The 19,909-nt window shown below is 37.8% G+C and overlaps 1 protein-coding gene across 6 annotated transcripts in view; it reads right to left on the bottom strand.

Moving 5' to 3' along the window:
- MSH3 (mutS homolog 3) overlaps nt 1-19,909 on the bottom strand; it is a 183,014-nt gene that overhangs the window by 113,168 nt on the left and 49,937 nt on the right. For all 6 annotated transcript variants that reach the window (XM_059060650.2, XM_059060649.2, XM_067031233.1 and 3 more), the window contains 4 exons: nt 12,309-12,421; nt 9,363-9,477; nt 3,847-3,931; nt 1,026-1,135 (listed from right to left, as the gene is read on the bottom strand). In XM_059060650.2, the coding sequence (XP_058916633.1) occupies nt 1,026-1,135; nt 3,847-3,931; nt 9,363-9,477; nt 12,309-12,421 (423 nt within the window). The remainder of the gene's footprint in view (nt 1-1,025; nt 1,136-3,846; nt 3,932-9,362; nt 9,478-12,308; nt 12,422-19,909) is intronic.

Here is a 19,909-nt window from a genome sequence, read left to right as displayed (position 1 = left end):
GCAGCCTTAGTGGGACTGACTCAGTTGACAGAGCCCACTAACAGCACCAGCACTATACTCTCTCTGGTCCGTCCATATGGCAAGCTGTTCAAGATGGATACAATGCTGATTTTAAATCTAGGCTCTACCAGCTGTGAAACCTTAAGCAAGTTATTGAAGCTCTCTGAATCTGCTTACTCATCTCAAAGACCCACCCTCAGAGGATGATTCTGAATATTAAATACTGGTACATAGTAAAAACACAATAAATAATAGTATGCATTCATTCAGTCTGTCAGTCAACATTATTTGGACTCCTACTATGTGACAGGCATAGGTCACAGCTCCCAAATCTATCTGCATGTCAGAATCATCTGGGAGCTTTTAAAAATTCTAACTCCCAGGCCACACTGGAGGCCACTGAAATCACAGTATCTGGGGGTTGGATACAGGCGTTAAGTATTTAGAAGCTTCCCAGGTGATTCCAACGTGCAGACAAGCTTGGAAACCACTGTGTTTTAGGCACCAGACTCACCTACCTTCCCTGAAAGCACACCTAGTTTACTCATCCTACCTTCTTAAACATCTCACATCTAAGCCCTCTTTCAGATTCCTACTGTTACTTCTTTAGCTCAGGTCCTCAGAACCTCTCCGTGAACTTGCTAACTTGTTCCCCACCCATGACCACTTTGTCTGCTCCCACACACAAGCCAGCTCTGATCCTATCACTCCCATGTGCAGAATCACTGGATTAACCTCCTCTGGCTACCAGCTCCTCAGCCCAGCCTTCAAAGCCCTCAACAAAAGGCAGTGCCCCATCTCCCCAGCCTCTCTCTCCCTAAACCCTTATGCTACTGATGACCCAAACTAACTGGTTAACTCACTTTCTCCGGGCAGACCCCATGTCTTCCAACTGAAAGCAGTCTCGTTCTTAGGGACAAGGAAAAAAATCTTCCCGATAATAGTCTATTGCCAGATACAAAATAAAATCTTCCCCGATTGAAAACAGTGTTCAGATTAAACACACAAAAGACAATTCCTTTTACCTTAGTTTAAGGAGTGGCTGGGTCACCCACTTCTTTAACTTCCGTCTCCCAAATGAAGTTTTAGTATGGTCTAAAACCCAAAATAAACTTCCTTTGGTTTTCATATCAGTCTAAAAAAGACCAGAAGACAAGGTTTATTAACTAGATGATTGTATTTGTAGCAAAACTGCTAGTTGTTCATGCGTTCTCATTATTCCATAGACCCCAATTTTAAATGTTAAGCCCTAGCATAAGACAGAGCTCAAAACAGGTGTTCATTTAATGTCAATGAATGTATACATACACACATCCTTATATACACACACAAAGTACTTATATTTTACACAAGAAAGATACAGTCTATGTATAGTTTTTAGTTAACTAACAATAAATTATTGAGAAGTCTCTTTTGAAATGTTTGTCCTAAACATCTCAAAAGTATAACTGCATCCTTTCCTACCCTAGAAAGCACAGTGAAGATAATTTCATTTTCCTTTGGCAGTTCAGTATCTCCCACTACCTAAGAGTTGCCATTCTAAAGACAGATACTCTTATGACAACACTGAACAAGTTTAAGGAGAGAAGTGAACCTGTACTGCACTCTAGGACTGTACCCCTGAAGGGTTTGATTTTAGTCTGTTTTATTAAATCCTTAGCAAAAATTTACCTATGCTTTGCCACTTTAAAGTTAAGCCATTAAAAAATGTTTACAATTAACTATAGATGGTATTAAATTTTACCAAGGTTACCTTGTAGTACAAAATGTCTAATAATAGGTTTAAGTTCTATTTGGAACATAAAGTTGTTTTCACCTGATTTTTTTTTTTTTTTTTTTTTACTCTTTCCTTTTCCTTCAAATCAATGAGCAGGTACTTACAGAATAAGTGCTCAGTAGAATAATAGCAAAGGTATATTAAGACATGGTCCCTCCCTCAGGGCACTTACATCCAAGTGTGGGAGAAAAGACTCCTAATGAGAACACAATGCCACCTGGCAGAAATCAACTATAAAAAGTGTGCTATAACCTCTCCAGGCTTTAGGAGTTTAAAGCAGAGCACACATGGAAACTACAGTGGTCATGGAAGGCTCCCTGAGGACGAGCTGGGCAGGCAGAGCAGACCTATGAGACTCCACATCAGGGACTGCACCATCCCTTTCTGAGACAAGAGCCTGACTGCCTGGACCACAGTAAAGGGTCCCAGGAATCATTCTCTAATTACCTGGCATCATTGGAGAAGCAGGCTCAGACAAGAGAGGGAGAGGTGGGGGAGACCTGAGTCCTGTTATACCTTTGCTCTCCCTGCCAGCCAGCTCCCTCCTCATGACCCCTTCCATTGCTCTAAGGTAAAGGAGGCCAAAGCCGAAACACAAAGACAAGGAGAAGATGCTAATTCTCAGCTTCTAATTCTACAAGGGCCCAAGTCCTGATAAAGAAAGGGATTTTAGAGGGTATTCTGATGACGGATGATTTTTGCCTTAGGAATGTGATTTCAGAACTGACTCCACTGTAATAGGATGTGAACAGGGAGGATGTGGCAGAAGTAAAGAAATCTTGGAATACTGGGGCTGTGTCTACAGGCTTTGACTGTGGGCTCTTCTTCACCCCAGAAATGCCCTTTTGTTTGCTACCTCAGGGATGTTGAGAAAGACTTGCGGGAAATATGCTCAACTTCCGGATGACAGAATGACATGATAATGTTATTGCATAAAAGGAAGGCTGACTCCAGTATACAAGGACAGCCTGGCAGAGGGAGAAACCAAGTGAGAGAAACTAGACGGCAATATACAAACCCAGGAGTCAGGAGAATAAATTCAGCATTTACTTTAATGCACAGCAGTTCTGGTGATTCACAGCAGATGGTTCAGCTTTTCCACTACTTACTCAAATGACTTGGAACTGCTTTTTCTTTCTGTGACTTTATGTTATAATAACATTAGTTTACAATATAATATCTCATATTTCCAAGTGATAGTTTAATACATGAAAGCAATAATTGTAATGTCTCCATTATCCCTCTCATTCATCAATAAAGGGCAAGTAAACAATGATGGAAGTTTGTGAAGTGAAATATTATGCATCTTACAGTCAAACTGAGTATCAGAGAAACTTGTTTTATATGCTGGATAATGAAGTAAGACTGCAGAGATTTCAACAATCAGTTAAAAGTATGTAGAAAAAACATAACCAAGCAGACCAAAAAAATCCACTTTACATTAATTTCCAAAGATGATGCCTTTCCAAAGAAATATTTGATAAAGAAATTATCAGGATGGATGTGTCGCTTCAATCATTAAAAAGCACAGCTCTGGGGCTTCCCTGGTGGCGCAGTCGTTGAGAATCTGCCTGCTAATGCAGGGGACATGGGTTCGAGCCCTGGTCTGGGAGGATCCCACATGCCGCGGAGCAACTGGGCCCGTGAACCACAACTACTGAGCCTGCGCGTCTTGAGCCTGTGCTCCGCAACAAGAGAGGCCGCGATAGTGAGAGGCCCGCGCACCGCAATGAATAGTGGCCCCCACTTGCCACAACTAGAGAAAGCCCTCGCACAGAAACAAAGACCCAACATAGCAAAAATAAATAAATTAATTAATAAACTCCTACCCCCAACATCTTAAAAAAAAAAAAAAAAGCACCGCTCTATAGCTCCCAATGTAACCCCCAAGTAAGTATTTCATGTATTTGGTCCTCAAAAAAAGTGAGCACTGCAGTTACCAGTAGATGTCAGGCAGAGCTGTCAGCTGAAGACAACACTGTTTTCACCTGCGTATCTAAGAACAGACTGCTACCTTATCCCAAATTTTTTTTCAAAACCATTTTGAATCTAATATGCCTTATGTTTACCTGATTCTGAAGGATTTCCAGGTTCCTTAATGTTGTTCCATTAATTGTCATAAATTCCATTTCACCTGACAACTGTTTAAAATTCCTGTAAAAGAATGAAATATGAGCCATGATGCAAGTGCATAAAGAAATAGAAAAACTAATTTAGGCATTAGAAATACTCCAGTAACATGATTTCCTGTGATAGGAAATCGAACCAAAAGAAGACAAAAAGAATATTCATTATGAGAGTATCTTCTATCAACGCTGGGCGCTGTTAGGTAAACTGATGTGAAAGGACAGCTGTTGTCACACCAAAACCAAGAACAAGGAAGGGAAGTAATGGTACCAACAATTTTTAAATTTTTTTATATTTCCAGTAATAGAACCAAACATAGTCTTTTATCATTGGCAGAGCAAATGGTGGTCTCTTCAGGAAAAGCTATGCAATTTGCTAGAAAAATATGTCAGTATACTTAAAAATGTCCTCCTTATTCTTTAGCATGAGATCATCCTGATAAACACTTTAAAAGCTTTTAATCAACATTCCAGTATGTGCAAATGTTATTTACTCTATAATTAAGATCACAAATTAATGTGGCTAATGTTTTAGTAGAGTATAAAACTGAAAAAGTAGAAATTACTTCCTTAAGTTCAAAGAATTCACATTCTCTATATGTCCCTGTAACTATCCCAAACTAGATTAAAAGTTCAATAAATTTCAAATAAACTTGACTATTGAGTTCAATGTGATTAACAAATATATGCACAATTCAAATTTTGTCCTTATTAGTCTGTCATGTTAAAAAGTATATTAATCAATGAATTACTAATCCAGTAATTAATTTCCTTTATAAGCCAGTCCTTTGACATTTCTGTCCACAGCACTTACAGATTTGATGGCTCACTTTTCAAAGCAAGAAAAATAACGGCAAGTCACTAAAATTATTTGGAAGGAAAGCTTGAGTGTTTTTTGCATCATAAAACTAATCCCACTCATCATGTCCGTAATAAGATGTAAATAAAATCCAGTTTCCTAAGCCAGTTATGGAAGCGAGCTTTCATCCAGCAATCTAGAGCCTAAAATCAGAGCCCAAGGAGCCAGTGCTCATTGAGAGATGCCTCCACTTCTAGATGACTCCCACAACTAAGGTTCCAGAGCCCTGAAAAAGAAATAACTTAATGCATATTAGGAATGTTGCCTAGTAACTGAACACTGTCCCCTGGCAGTGTAATTTACCTGCAACAGGTTAGGTTTGACCTAGCTTCCAAAGGATGACTTGTTAATGATTTTTAGAGGGAAGCAACTCCAACACTGATAGTAGGTATGTGTAGGCCATTCTCTCCTTCTTATAACCGTTAACTTAATTTGCCTTGCATTACAGTAATTTATCTTTTTCTGCTATCCTCATAAATAGATCTAAGCTCCTTGGAGGCATGGGTTCTTTGTGTCTTATACATTTTGCAGCACCTGCAGAGCCTAGCAGAAAGTATATGCTCAGCAGAGGTCTGCCATCTTTCTATGGGGAGACCAGTTTGGGTTTGTTTGGTTTCCTTTGAGTCATAAAGCCCAGAAATGTATGTGAAACACCCAGAGACAGTAATAAAATGTAAAACATTATTTTCAGGAAGAAACAATTAGAAGTGATTTGCTGTACAGCTGACAGATGTTCACACACCTTCATGGTCAAAGATACAAGTTGGAAGTATTGCTAGCCTGGACTCTGAGTTGCTATCTAAACAGTTCCCATGTGTTTAAAGAAAAGTCATTTACTTCCCCTGTTCTTGACAGGTTTAACCTACACCCTAGGGGTGATTAATGAACACTTGAGTACCTTCATCAGACACAGACTCTCGAAGGATGCTTAGTTGGCATTAAGAACCCACAATTCAGCAGCATTGACATCTGCACTGATCTTAATAAAAGAGATCAACCACTGGGCAATATTAAGTTAGACTGATTCCTATGGAATGATAATTACCAAGCAACTATAAGAACTAACTATGCTTCAGGTTTCCCATATGTTTGTATGATAATGTACTCTGGAGTTCCGACTCTTCCTTACAAATACAAAAGAAACTTCCTTCTGTCAGTGTCTATTTCCACTAGGAATTATATATATACTTTTGAAGTCAGGGTTATATCTGCCAGCATCCTTAGGAATTTGACAGTATATGATCACTGATCAAGCAATTCTTAATTATTCATCCTTTGGAAAAAGCCAAATTTTATGTGCTTTGAAATAAACCTTATAAACAATGCCTGGCTAGTATTCATCCTGAGTGAACTTCCATAGAAATCTTCCAAGTAACATGGGAAAATACTTCATTAATATTTCAGACAACAATAATACAAAGGATGCTTTTTTTTCCCTCAAGTTTTATAAATGGGAGAAAAATGTTCTTTCTGAAAATTGCCAAAGAAATGTAAGATTCTACATCATTCCTATACTACTTAAAGAAAAACAAAACAAAAACAAAAACCAATCTTTCTGATTTAGACAAAGGCAGCAAAGGTGTAGACCTTATGTGAAAGATCAACCCCTTACAAAGATTCTATTTAAATACTATTAATATTATTTGAAAATGAAAACAGACAAAAAAAAAAAAGACACCCTACCACATTACATATGAAATCTATAGTGGATAATAGTTCTCTATGTAGTTTTCAGAGTTCATACATTCACCATTTGTCTAACCTTTTGATGGTTAATTTATGAATTATACATTGTATCATATGACAAAAATTCAGTTTTATTGTAGATTCATTTCTAATTTATTTGCACTTAAAACAATTATCTTTGCATTCCTAAATGCTGCCAGTATGCATAGTAAAGAAGAAAATAAGAAGGGTGTATAACAGATCCCCAACGATTCACTAGGAGAATACATAGGACTCAGTATATAGTCATACTCACAGCTATGATTTATTACCGTGAAAGGATACCAAGCAAAATCAGAAAAGGGAAAAGGTACATAAGGCAAAGTCCAGAGGAAACCAAGGGCAAGCTTCCAAGAGTCTTCTCTTCGTAAAATCACACAGGATGTACTTAATTTCCCCAGCAGTGAGTTGTGGCAACATGTGTAAAATATCCACCAGAGAAGCTCATTAGAGACTCAGCACCCAGGGTTTTCACTGGGGGCTGCATTCACATAGGCACCTCTTTCCTACTGTGTACCAAAATTCCAGCTCCCAGAAAACAAGTAGGTGTTCAGCATAAACCATACTGTCTGCAGAAACCATTCAGGCACAGTGAGCCATTCTTACCAGAGAATGCTGGAAACCCTCCCCAAAGGCAAGGTCTCAGATGCCAGTCAAAGGTCAAGCTTGCATGTAGGGTTTCCTAAGGATAGTTGTCTCCTCAGGTTTGCCATGTTAATCTTTTCTTGCATCTCTCTCTTTTCAAATTCTGTTTCTCTTAAAAGTATCTCTGTTGTATTTATTTACTTTTGTATTCCTTCTAGTTTACTCTTTATTCCTAAATTGATCTTTTTCTTTAATATATAGTTTATTCTCAAACCCTATCACCTCATTTCAAATCTTTCCTATTTCTCATCTATTCTCATTTGTCCTTTCACATTTAGCATCATTTCCTTTTAGCTCATTTTGAAGTAGTAAGTTATAGTTTTTATTTAATTTGTGGGCATGTCTTTCTGGCATGTATTCACTTTCTGTAAGGACATTATCCTGCCACTTATTCTTTTTTATTATAATTTTATATGGGATTTCAATTTGGTTCTTTTCCCATTGCTAATTTTTAAGTGAAAATTAGTTTTCCAGAAGTTTCAGAACACAGACATTTTTTAGGATAGCTGATGTTACTTTACACATCTCCCTCTTCTGTTGTTTTTTTTATGGTGTTCAATCATAGCACCTCACTTCTGCTTTCATTCGTAAAAGATTAAATGCATGAGTACTGTCCTTTAACCACAACTAGAAAATTATACAAATATATATATACACACACAACATACACACTATATATATGTGTGTATATATATATATATATATATATATATATACACATACATATACATATATATGTACATTTAAAACTGTTTTCGGGCAGTTGGACATCAGGCAGCATAGAACTGTGATCCCTGAGAGAAGAAAAACAAAAGAGGTAAACACTATGACTAACTCCTTGGAGAGACCAAGGAAAGTAGAATTTGTGAGACAGAATACCAGAGATGACAGAGCTGCATACAGAGATATGCAGAGGGTCCCCTCAAAGTCTTTGGCCAAGCACTGATCCTTAAATATGCAGAGGACCTCACATGAGATCAGGGAAAGAACCACAAGAAACAGTAGGATGAACAAGGGTTCACATAGGGCTTAGAATAGTTTGCTCTCCGACTAAAGAGAGTAGAAATACCTCAAAATACTTAGGGCATTGGGTAGAAGTCTTGGAAGTGTATTGCTTTCAGGGTGGGATTAAAATAGACATAGACAAGGATTTCCCAATCTTGGTACTAAATGATATTTTACTGAGATAGCTCCTATCTGTCCACCCCACCTCCGCAGAAGAGGAAGCAGCTTACTTATCCAGGATCGATATGATATAGGGTAATTCTTCACAGAGCCAAAGATAAGGGGCTAGTGAAGGTAGAATATGGAAAAGCAAGAAAATTATTCTGTTATCCTTTTTTTATTCCACTGGCTTTTAAACTAGCATTTTTCTAGAATGTCAATTGCCAGCTTTTAAATCTCTCAACTCTACAAAGTTAATCACTCTTTCAAAAAGCTGTCTATAAGGGGCTTCCCTGGTGGTGCAGTGGTTAAGAATCCACCTGCCAATGCAGGGGACATGGGTTCGAGCCCTGGTCCAGGAAGATCCCACATGCCACGGAGCTACTAAGCCCGTGCGCTACAACTACTGAGCCTGCACTCTACAACCCGCAAGCCACAACTACTGAGCTCATGAGCCACAACCACTGAAGCCTGTGCGCCTAGAGTCCGTGCTCCACAACAAGCCCACACACTGAAACAAAGAGTAGCCCCCGCTCGCCACAACCAGAGAAAGCCCACGTGCAGCAACAAAGACCCAGTGCAGCCAAAAATAAATAAATTTAAAAAAAAAAAAAAAGCTGTCTATGTTAGTAGCTGTCCTCTTTATCTTCAACTTTATGGTCTGCGAAATAAGAATTGAAACCAAAATAAGAAAGGTGATGAAGTTTTATGAATGCTTTTCAATACCACTTCTTAATACTACTTCTCAATTAACTGTACATTAGTATAAAGCACAATTTTATATTATAGTGTTGTAGTCAACACTATAATACATTCAATAGCTATCATGAATACAAACTGAAAGAATTCTTAAGCTTTCTTTTAATTTATGTCAATTAATATTTTTAATAATCTTCAGCAACAATACCACACAACTCATTCTGGCCCCAGAATATTCTATCCAGAGCAGGTAAACTTCTTACCTAGTACTTACCAAAATTCAATTCAATAGTATTTATGAAATTCAATTTAAGAAATGTTTTTTAATATAGCACCACCCTTTTTTTATTTTTGAGAAATCACTTACTTGGGCTTGGAAAGCATCTTTTCCAAGTTAAACTCTTTCAGATATCTTATTATGGCAGCCAAAGAGCAAATCACAGGCTTTTCCAAGTTAATGATGCCAGAAAAACTTTGAGAACCTAAAAAAACAGAATATGCACCTTCATTAAAGTTATTCATTATTAAAAACAAACATTAAGTTAAATAAAATTTAGTTTATGATTTTTGAAATAATAATTCAGACCCTTATCTCCTAAAATTACCCTTTGGAAAAATACAGAAGTTTACAAATACCTAGGGTACTGAAAAAGGGGCATTTTCTGATGGTGGTTGACCCTTTTATGGAGAGCAACAGAGCAACTATTTTCAAAGTGTAAAATGCTCATCCCCTTTGACCCAGAAATACTCCAAAATGCTTGTTAAAGATGTGTATACCAAAAAGTTGAGTTGAAAAATCTTTTCTAGTAGTTTCTGCTTTATAATAAAGTCAATCAGCTATACATATACATATATCCCCATATCTCTTCCCTCTTAAAAAATGAGACACAACCTAAATGAACATCAATAAGGTATTACTTAAATAAATTTCAGTACATCCAGATTATTATGCACCTACTAATGGGAATGGCTTTCCATCTGGTCTCCCACCTTTATCCCTGTGCCCTATAGGGTATCCTTAACAGAGCAGCCAAATGAATCCTTTTTAAAATGTACGTCACATAACTGGATTACTGTGCTTACAAATCCTCCAACATTTCCCAACTCACTGAGAGAAGCAGCACAAGTTTGTACAGGGTCTAAAAGTCCCTATACAACCTGCCTTCCATCTCCTTTCATCTCTGAGCTCACCTCCTAATATTCTCCCTCTTGGTTACTCTGTCCCAGCACCCAGGCTCCTTGATATTCTTTAAACACACCAAGCACTTAAGATATGTTGTACTTAACTGTTGTCTCTGCCTGAAACACTTCCTTCACATGTCCATGTGGTTTCCCCCCTTAACTCCTTTAATCTTCGTTCAAACTTTTGTTGAATTGCCACATTCTCAGTGTGGCCTTCCTTCACCACTCTACTTAAAAATTCACCTCTTCCCTGCCTTTCTGTATAGTACTCATCACCTTTAAACACTATTTTATTGTACACCTCCCCCTATTAGACTGTAAACTCCAGGACAGGAATTTTTGTCTGTTTAATTCCTTACAGTACGTAAAATACCTCAAATAGGCATTCAATAAAAATTAGTTCAAAGAATAAATACAAGTTATATTAAACAAATACATAGAAATATGTATGTTTATGTGTAGATGTGTACATCAAAAAATTCTTAAGGATTTGAGGGGAAGGACTTGTACTTTTTTCCTTACACACAACTATGTTTTAACTTTTTTGAAGTAGTTATTTATAACCTTTAGAAAAAATTACAAGATATCCTCTACAAATCTGTAATATAAAATACATTACTTTCAACTATAGCTTTTTATAAAACCAAGGTGTAAATAACGAGTTAATAAAACTCTTTTCCCTTCTACTGAGAATTTCATCTTCTAACTGTCTAGCTCTGTTCCCCAGGAAACCTGACAAAGATGAAGTGCCATTGTGTTATGACGTAGCATTGCGTATGGTAAAAATGACCTGAAATCAGTAAACTGCATCTGAACTAGGGGAAATTATAAATACCAGACTCCAGAATTTTGGCCTTCCTTGAGTACACTGACTCTTTGAACTTGGCATGTCCTTTGGAGAAATTCCAGCAAGAGATAAGGTTTCCTATAGGGCATGGGGCTTCTAAGCCAGGGCAGATCATGCATCCCCCTGATGAAAGTCTGCTTTCTTTGCAACTGAGCAGTCACTAAAGGAGGGAGGGGATTTTAAGCACCCAAAGACTCTGTGGACTGCTGCAAAGACTGCTGAGGACTCCTCCCACTAAGAGGAACAGCATCCTGTTGGCAAACTGGATTTTCTGTCCTATATCCTTCTAAGTGAATCTGATGCCAAGAGTGGCTTATGATAGCTTCATGACTTAGTCTTGTCTTTAGTTGAACATAAGATGATGATCCCTTGGTGATATCTTGGACTGCCATTATAAGTGGGTTACACTCTCAGACACTTGATTCAATTTGGTCAAGACACCATGACATTAAAAGGGATGGGGAAAGAAATGCCAACAAGACATTGATGCCTAAGAGGGAGCTGGGGGAGGCTGGTCTAACAGTGAAAGCTCTGCAGCTTATGATAGGGGATAAAATTGGATCTTAGCATAAGCTGAACTGGTAGGAATGAGGGGTACAGACCAAATCAAACAGATACTTGGCTGAGAAAATGTGAACTAGACAAACAATGGTAATCCAACATATTATGACCCTGTCGCTAATGTTCTGGTATTTTAATTCTGGCCATCAATTTTTGGAAATGCTAGCCTTCATTAGGAGATTTACCCAGACATTTTATAAAATTGCAGGAAAATCATGGGCTATCTTTTTTTTGTGTGTGTGTGTGTGGTACGCGGGCCTCTCACTGTTGTGGCCTCTCCCGTTGCGGAGCACAGGCTCCGGACGCGCAGGCTCAGTGGCCATGGCTCACGGACCCAGCCGCTCCGCGGCATGTGGGATCTTCCCGGGCCGGGGCACGAACCCGTGTCCCCTGCATCAGCAGGTGGATTCTCAACCACTGCACCACCAGGGAAGATGGGCTATCTTTTAAAGGAAGCAAAAAGGAAGGTTCTTCAGTAACTAACTTGTTACACTCCAATGAATATGTCAAAAACATCAAGTTACTAAATGGTCATAATTACAAAGAAGCAGCTGCAGTTGTGCTTCTGATGAGTACAAGAACAGTGAACTCTCCCCTCTACTTCCAGTTATTAATCAATAACTATCTAGCTTCCATTAGAGTTTAAGTCAAACTTGCACCTTTATCCAAATTTCAACTCAGTTAAATTTGAGGACACATGGCTAACATGTATAAAATATTTACCTTTACTGTCAACTACGACTTTTGCATAAAATTCTGTAACCTCTTGGAAAGCATGGCTGTATTCAAAATACATGTTATCCATCCTTTCTACTCGAATTCTGTCATCCCGCACGCTGAAAGAAAAAAATGCAAAATTAAAAAATTAATTATCCATAATCTTGCACTAACTGTATTTAGGCCTTGACCTGACCAAAATAAATAAGACTCATTCCTTATTCTCTCCCAAGTTGAAAAAAAAGAGAAAAAGAGCTAAGGTTTCCCTGTCAAAAGGCTGCATTTCATAAAATATTATTACTTTTACTACTGGTATTTTATATCACCTAGCACACTGTCAGTACTTTATATATATTGTTATTAAAAACTCATTAAAATTAAAGTCAGTTACTTTAATAAACACAAAAGGGAGAAAAATGGAAAAGCATCCATTTAACTGCATCCATTGTTGAAATCCACTAGAAACAGAATACATCATTAATTTCTTTGAAGTGGCATCTTTGGTTGGCACTATGCTAATAAGTCCATTTCTTCTACCACAGCCTCCAGTCAAACATAGTAAATTCCCCTTAAGTCAACTCTCACTCTTTCTATAAGTGGTTCTACACTTTTAAAAAATATGCATATATGTGTGTGTGTATACATAAATGATCATGTAAGTACATAAACAAAATCATCAAATCATCAACCATGCTAGTAGAGCATCATTGTCTTTTCCATTTTCTAGTTTGCTTGACTCCCCATTCCCCTCCCCTCCCCTCCCCTCCTCTCCTTTCCTAGTCACCTCACTCCCGACCCCTGTTAACAGCCTAGGAGGAATCCCTCCTCATCTTTTTCATGTTCATATGGTCATACGTAAGTATGTCACATACACCTACTCATACATGCATTGTTTTATAAAAAGGGGATGACTTTATACAAACTTCCCTGCATCTTCTTTTCTTCACTAAATAATAACTCTTGGAAATCCCTCCATATAAAGTGACCTAGCTACAACTCACTCTTTTTAATGGCTGAAAAATATTTGATAGTATGTAAAAGCCATAATTTATTGCACCATTTCTTTACTATTGGACATTCACTTGATGTTAACATTTTGCCACATGTTGGTTTAGAATATTTTTATCTAAAAAAAAAAATTACAGATACAGGTGTATCCTGCACACGTCCCTCTTCAGTCATATTCATCTATCATCTTCAGAGGTAAACACAACCTTCAATTTGGTGCATATTAGCACCATGTATGTTTTTATACTTTACAATATATTTTAGCATCTTTACACAATACACTGTATCATTTCATGTTTTAAATTCATATAAGCAGTACTTTATTACACCTATCCTTCTACAACTTGCTTTCGCACTCAGAATTATATTTCTAAAATTTATACATGAAGATGGACATATTTTTTAACATCTTTATTGGAGTATAATTGCTTTACAATGGTGTGTTAGTTTCTGCTATATAACAAAGTGAATCAGCTATATGTATACATATATCCCCATATCCCCTCCCTCTTGCGTCTCCCTCCCACCCTTCCCTATCCCACCCCTCTAGGTGGTCACAAAGCACTGAGCTGATCTCCCTGTGCTATGCGGCTGCTTCCCACTAGCTATCTATTTTACATTTGGTAGTGCATATATGTCCATGCCACTCTCTCACTTCATCCCAGCTTACCCTTCCCTCTCCCCATGTCCTCAAGTCCATTCTCTACGTTTGCGTCTTTACCTGCCCTACCCCCTAGGTTCTTCAGAACCTTTTTTTTTTTTTTTAAGATTCCATATATATGTGTTAGCATACGGCATTTGTTTTTCTCTTTCTGACTTCACTCTGTATGACAGCGTCTAGGTCCATCCACCTCACTACAAATAGCTCAATTTTGTCTCTTCATATCTGTTTTTAAATTTTCAATTATTTCTTATTTTTGAGTAAATTTTTAGGATTTGCTTTTCAAATTTAATTCACCTGAATTTATTTTGGAGGATGGTGTGAAGGTAGAAATACACTTTTATTTTCCACATGATTATCAAATAAGGATCAAGCACCATTATAAAACATTTCATCTTTTCCTACTAATTTAGAATGCTGCCTCCACATTTCTAAATATGTGTGACCCTGTTTCTGGCTTCTATCCTATTCCACTGATCTTTTTGCCTATCTCTGTATCAGGATCACAGTATTGTAATTTCCATGGTTTGGTATCAATATCTGTGGCAAGGCCCCTACCTTGCTTTTCAAGATTGTCTTGGCTATTCTTGGGCTTTTGAATTTCTTTAGAAATTTTAGGTTCATTTTGTCAAGTTTCACAAAAACTTTATTGGGCTTTTGACTGGATTTGCAATGAATTAATTTAGAGAGAAATGATATCTTAACAAATCAAGATATCCTATTATTAAAGATGGCATATTATCTGTATTTATTCATGTCTTTTATACCTAACAATAATGTTCTGTAATCTTCTCCATGTTATATATATCTTTAATTGTGCTTACTCTTAGATATATTATAGATTAATACGACTGTGAAGGGAATCTTTTCTTCTATTACATTGACTAAAAGCTTATCACCAGTGTACATGAATCTAAATTTTTATATGTAGCAACAATGTTAAACACTTTTTTCCTATATTGTCTATGTATGAATTAATATCATCTTCAAGAAGAAAATTTCTATTTTTCATTTCTTTTTCCTGTTTCACTACACTACTGTCTAAGACCTTCAGGGCTGCATTGAACAAAGGTAAGGCTAACAGCCATCCTTTGTTTTCTTACTGATACTAATGGGAATGCTTCCAAAGTTTCAACTCTTAAATATGATTTTTACTAATGGGTTTTGGAATAAATGACGTATTAGCCCGAGGTCTGTTAAGTTTCCCAGTTTTTGCAAAAATAAAATATTAGTCATAAAGGATTATTGAATCTTAGCTAATGCTCTTTCTATAGGCATTAAAATAATCATATTGTTTCCTCTCACTTAATCTGGTAAGATATTATTCATATTTTCTGATGCTGAATGATCTTTGCATTCCTGGAATATATTATACTTGTCATGATGTTCTGCGTTGCTTAAATAAAGTTATAAATTTGATTTCTTAGTGTTTTTCTTTTCCCCCAGAAAATCTGTGCCAGCATACCTAGCTCCAAAGGCTTTTTCTGTTCTACTGCAAGACTAGACAGGCATAAGCTGCTTCAGAAAGAAATCTAAGAGGGAGGATTTTCTCCCATCTGTAATGCTGAAGAGGATTTTTCCACCTTAATCCAATGGAGAGAGTATCAGACTAACTATTGCAAATCTCTTATCAATTTTTATCTTCCTGTAGACACCCTTAATACCTGGATTTTTAGAAGCCTACTGCAAAGCTATTTAGTAACTCAAAAAGCAATGAATGACCTTAGGTGAGTTCCACAATGCTTTTGTACAAGTTCCTAGAGGGAACACACAAGACAGCTGGTAACTCAACTACTGTTCTAATATTTTGTTTGAGAAGCAGATAAGGATTTAGAAACACATTAATTTTGATAAAGATGGACTTGTCAGTTACCCTTGAGGCTTTCATGGAAGCATTACAAGAGTGTTAAATTCAACATTCTGCAATCTGTATATAAAATACCCTCATGCAAACATTTTTTCCACAAACTGATTGGAGTTATATGTGAAATCACTTCTCTGTTTCCCTAGATTTCTTTATGGTAAAATCCAATCACTGTATCTTTGAAACAAAAGTCTACTTGAAACACTGTATACATAGAGAGTAATAACCAACCAGAATTTTGTCAAACTAGATTTTAGTAAAATTTCTATATTCAACAGAGAACTGTCAATCTTGGTTTCCTCAAACTGTAGCCTGTGAAATACCTGCATCAGAATCACCTGCAACACACATTAAAAGCACAGATGCCACACCCCAAATGTGTTCCATCTAGATTCAGCAAGAAGCTGGAGGAGACGAGGTATTTTCATTTTCAACAGGGTTTTCGGGGTGACTCACAGGCAAACTGCAGACTGAAGACACTCATCTACACAAACAATACTGGCAGCCATTGTAGGACTAGAGTACAAAGTGGAAATACAAATCTTCTCCAAAGACAGTCTATGTTTTTAGCTGCTCTATTAGAGGTGAGCAGTAAATATCTGTTCCCCCCAAAATTAAGGAAGTCAACAATGGTCCCATAATTGACCTAGGACTTAAAAAATTATTAAAAAAACACCTTCCCACCCTCTACAGAGGCTGTTTGTGACCAGAGGCTGAAGCCTTCTGAACAGAAAAGAGGCTGAACAGAGGCTGTGCTCCTCTTCCATGGGCCTGGGGTGGCAACTGCCCTTCTGCACTGGATGGGAGGACTAATGTCAGCATATGAGTCTCAATCACTACATGGGGTATGCAAAGCTGGACTGTTTTAAGATTTCTAATTTTATTTTATTTTTTTAAAGATTTACTTATTTTTGGCAGCATTGGGTCTTAGTTGCGGCACCGCGGGACCTTCGTTGAGGCATGCGGGACCTTTTGTTGCAGCATGCGGGCTTCTCTCTAGCTGTGGCAGCGGGTTTTCTCTTCTCTAGTTGTGGCGTGCGGGCTCCAGAGCACGTGGCCTCTGTAGTTTGTGGCACGCGGACTCTCTAGTTGAGGCACATGAGCTCAGTAGTTGCAGCACTCGGGCTTCGTTGCCCTGCAGCATGTGGGATCTTAGTTCCCTGACCAGGGATCAAACCCATGTCCCCTGCATTGTAAGGTGGATTCTTTAGCACTGGGCTACCAGGCAAGTCCCAAGATTTCTAATTTTAAAAAATCCTTCTCATATGTTACATGCTTCTGTGTTGCCAAATATATTGTTTTTGAAAAATTAAGAGGCAATAAAACTCTCAACAAGTGTGGAACCTACACTTAAAAAAGGGGGAAATTTAGACCCAGTAATGAATGTCAACTTGGACATAAAATTGGTGATTCTCTGGTGCTGAGTAGCAAACTACCTACAAAGATTTTGATAATGCTTAATTGTGACCAAATGTCAACTTACCAATTTATGATCTATGCTGACTTTTGAAACTATAATTTTTATAGATAAAAAGAGCCTTGCTAAAGGCTGACAATCTACTCTAGGAAAACCCAAGGCCTCTTCTGACAGTGTACTTGTTGATAATAATAATAATACAGATTGAGTTCCAAGCTTGCTGAGTGATAAATTCTTTCCTCTGAGGACAGAATGCAATAGAGATCGAGATTGAATAAAACAGGCTATGTAACATAGTTACAATGCCTCTGTATCAGAATTAGGATGAAATTCATTAATTTATTACTTCTTATAATAGGGAACCATCACTTTCTTAGAAGACTGAGGGCATTATGTCAAATTATAAAGACAACCACTAGAATGAAAATATCAGAATAACCCCAGAAAAACAGCAAGGAAAACAGGCCATAGTGGAAGATTCTTTAAGATATAAAAATAGAAAACTGGGGCTTCCCTGGTGGCGCAGTGGTTGAGAATCCGCCTGCCGATGCAGGAGACACGGGTTCGTGCCCTGGTCCGGGAAGATCCCACATGCCGCGGAGCAACTAAGCCCGTGAGCCATGGCCGCTAGGCCTGCGCGTCCGGAGCCTGTGCTCCGCAACGGGAGAGGCCACAACAGTGAGAGGCCCGCATACCGCAAAAAAAAAAAAAAAAAATAGAAAACTGAATATGGACAAACTAATATCAAATATATCTACCATAATGACAAATGTAAATGGGCTAAACTCACTTATTTAAAGAAAATTAACCTCGGATTGGATTACAAAAGAAGAAAAACTGGGACTTCCCTGGTGGCACCATGGTTAAGAATCTGCCTGCCAATGCAGGGGACACAGGTTCAAGCCCTGGTCCGGGAAGATCCCACATACCGCGGAGCAACTAAGCCCATGCACCACAAATACTGAACCTGCACTCTGGAGCCCATGAGCCACAACTACTGAAGCCCACACACCCAAAGCCCATGCTCCGCAACAAGAGAAGCCACCACAGTGAGAAGCCCATGCACCACAATGAAGAGTAGCCCCTAATGCTGAATACTAGTGGTCATAGTAACTATTCTTGTTATTCTTCTGACTTTTTTGGGTCTATTACTAGTGCTTGCTATTGTTTCACCTGTATAATCTTACACAGTATAGAAGTTTCCTGAAGCATTGCTGTCATTTTTGGTGTTGTCTTGTAATTAATAATGGACGAATGGATGTTGAATTTTATCAAAATACTTTTCACATCTGTCTAGATGATCATATATTTTTTTCCTCTACCTTACTAATGTGATGAGTTATATTATTAGATTTCTTTATGTTGAACTGTTTTTATATTCTTCAGCTAAGGCATCACACTATCTTGTATTTATCCTTTTTAGTATACTGATGGAGTTTGCTAACATTTAATTTTGGAGATTGATTATATGATTTACACCTTAAAAAAAAAGAGCAGCCCCTCCTTCTTGCAACTAGAGAAAGCCCACACAGCAATGAAGACCCAACGCAATCATAAATAAATAAATAAATAAATAAATAAATAAATAAATTTATTTATTTTGAAAAGAAGAAGAAAAACTTTCTACACTACCAATAGGAGCAAAACTTAAAGTAATTCAAAAAGGTTAGAAAGAAAAGGTTGGCTGGAAAAAAATTGCCCAGATGAATATATTAGGCTAGTGCAAATAAAAAGAAAGCATGGGACAAGATTTTCTTATCAGGCAAGATAAAATTCAGGACAAAAAGCAATATAACAAGACAAAGAGAGGTACTTAATGATAAAAAGGACAAGATGGAAGAAAAGCTTTTCATCCCATATCCTTACAAGAGTTTTAGATTTTTGAACCATTGGAATATACTACTTATTCAAAAAATAAAATTGTTTCTTTAGAAGAGAGAAAGAGGGCTTCCCTGGTGGTGCAGTGGTTGAGAGTCTGCCTGCTAATGCAGAGGACACGGGTTCAAGCCCTGGTCTGCGAGGATCCCACATGCCACGGAGCTACTAGGCCCGTGAGCCACAACTACTGAGCCTGTGCGTCTGGAGCCTGTGCTCCTTGAGAGGCCGCAATAGTGAGAGGCCCACGCACCGCAATGAAGAGTGGCCCCCACTTGCCACAAGTAGAGAAATGCCCTCGCACAGAAACGAAGACCCAGCACAGCCATAAATAAATAAATAAATAAATAAATAAATAAATAAATAGCTAAAACTCTAAAGCTTCTAGAAAAATATGGAGGAATACGTCTATGAACTTGGTATAGGCACAGGTTTCTTAGGAATTAAAAAAAAGAAAAAAGAAGAGAGAAAGAAAAAGGAAAGAGTGGATTATAGGATTTACACAGGAGCTCCCAGGAGAAGATGTTTGTCCACTTCCCTGGACTTAAACCTGGGAGGCTAGGAGTCCAGGAAATGGAATGGCTGCAACCTTCCTGCTACCTTGTGGAATGTAGGAGGGCAAACGCCAGAGGGAGAGACAAAAGAGAAGAGCCCCTAAATCCATCCATGCCCAATTCCAGCCTACCTTCAAGCTTTTCACTTACATGAGCCAATATGTTCATTTTTAACTTTTAAAAATTCAATAAGAACTCACTATAAAGTATACAGTTTTCAAAAAGCAA

This window comes from Kogia breviceps, chromosome 4 (genome assembly GCF_026419965.1).
Source record: "Kogia breviceps isolate mKogBre1 chromosome 4, mKogBre1 haplotype 1, whole genome shotgun sequence".
Taxonomy (NCBI): Eukaryota; Metazoa; Chordata; class Mammalia; order Artiodactyla; family Physeteridae; genus Kogia; species Kogia breviceps.
Note: the sequence above shows the minus strand (reverse complement) of the source record. Positions and strands in the feature narration are given on the sequence as shown.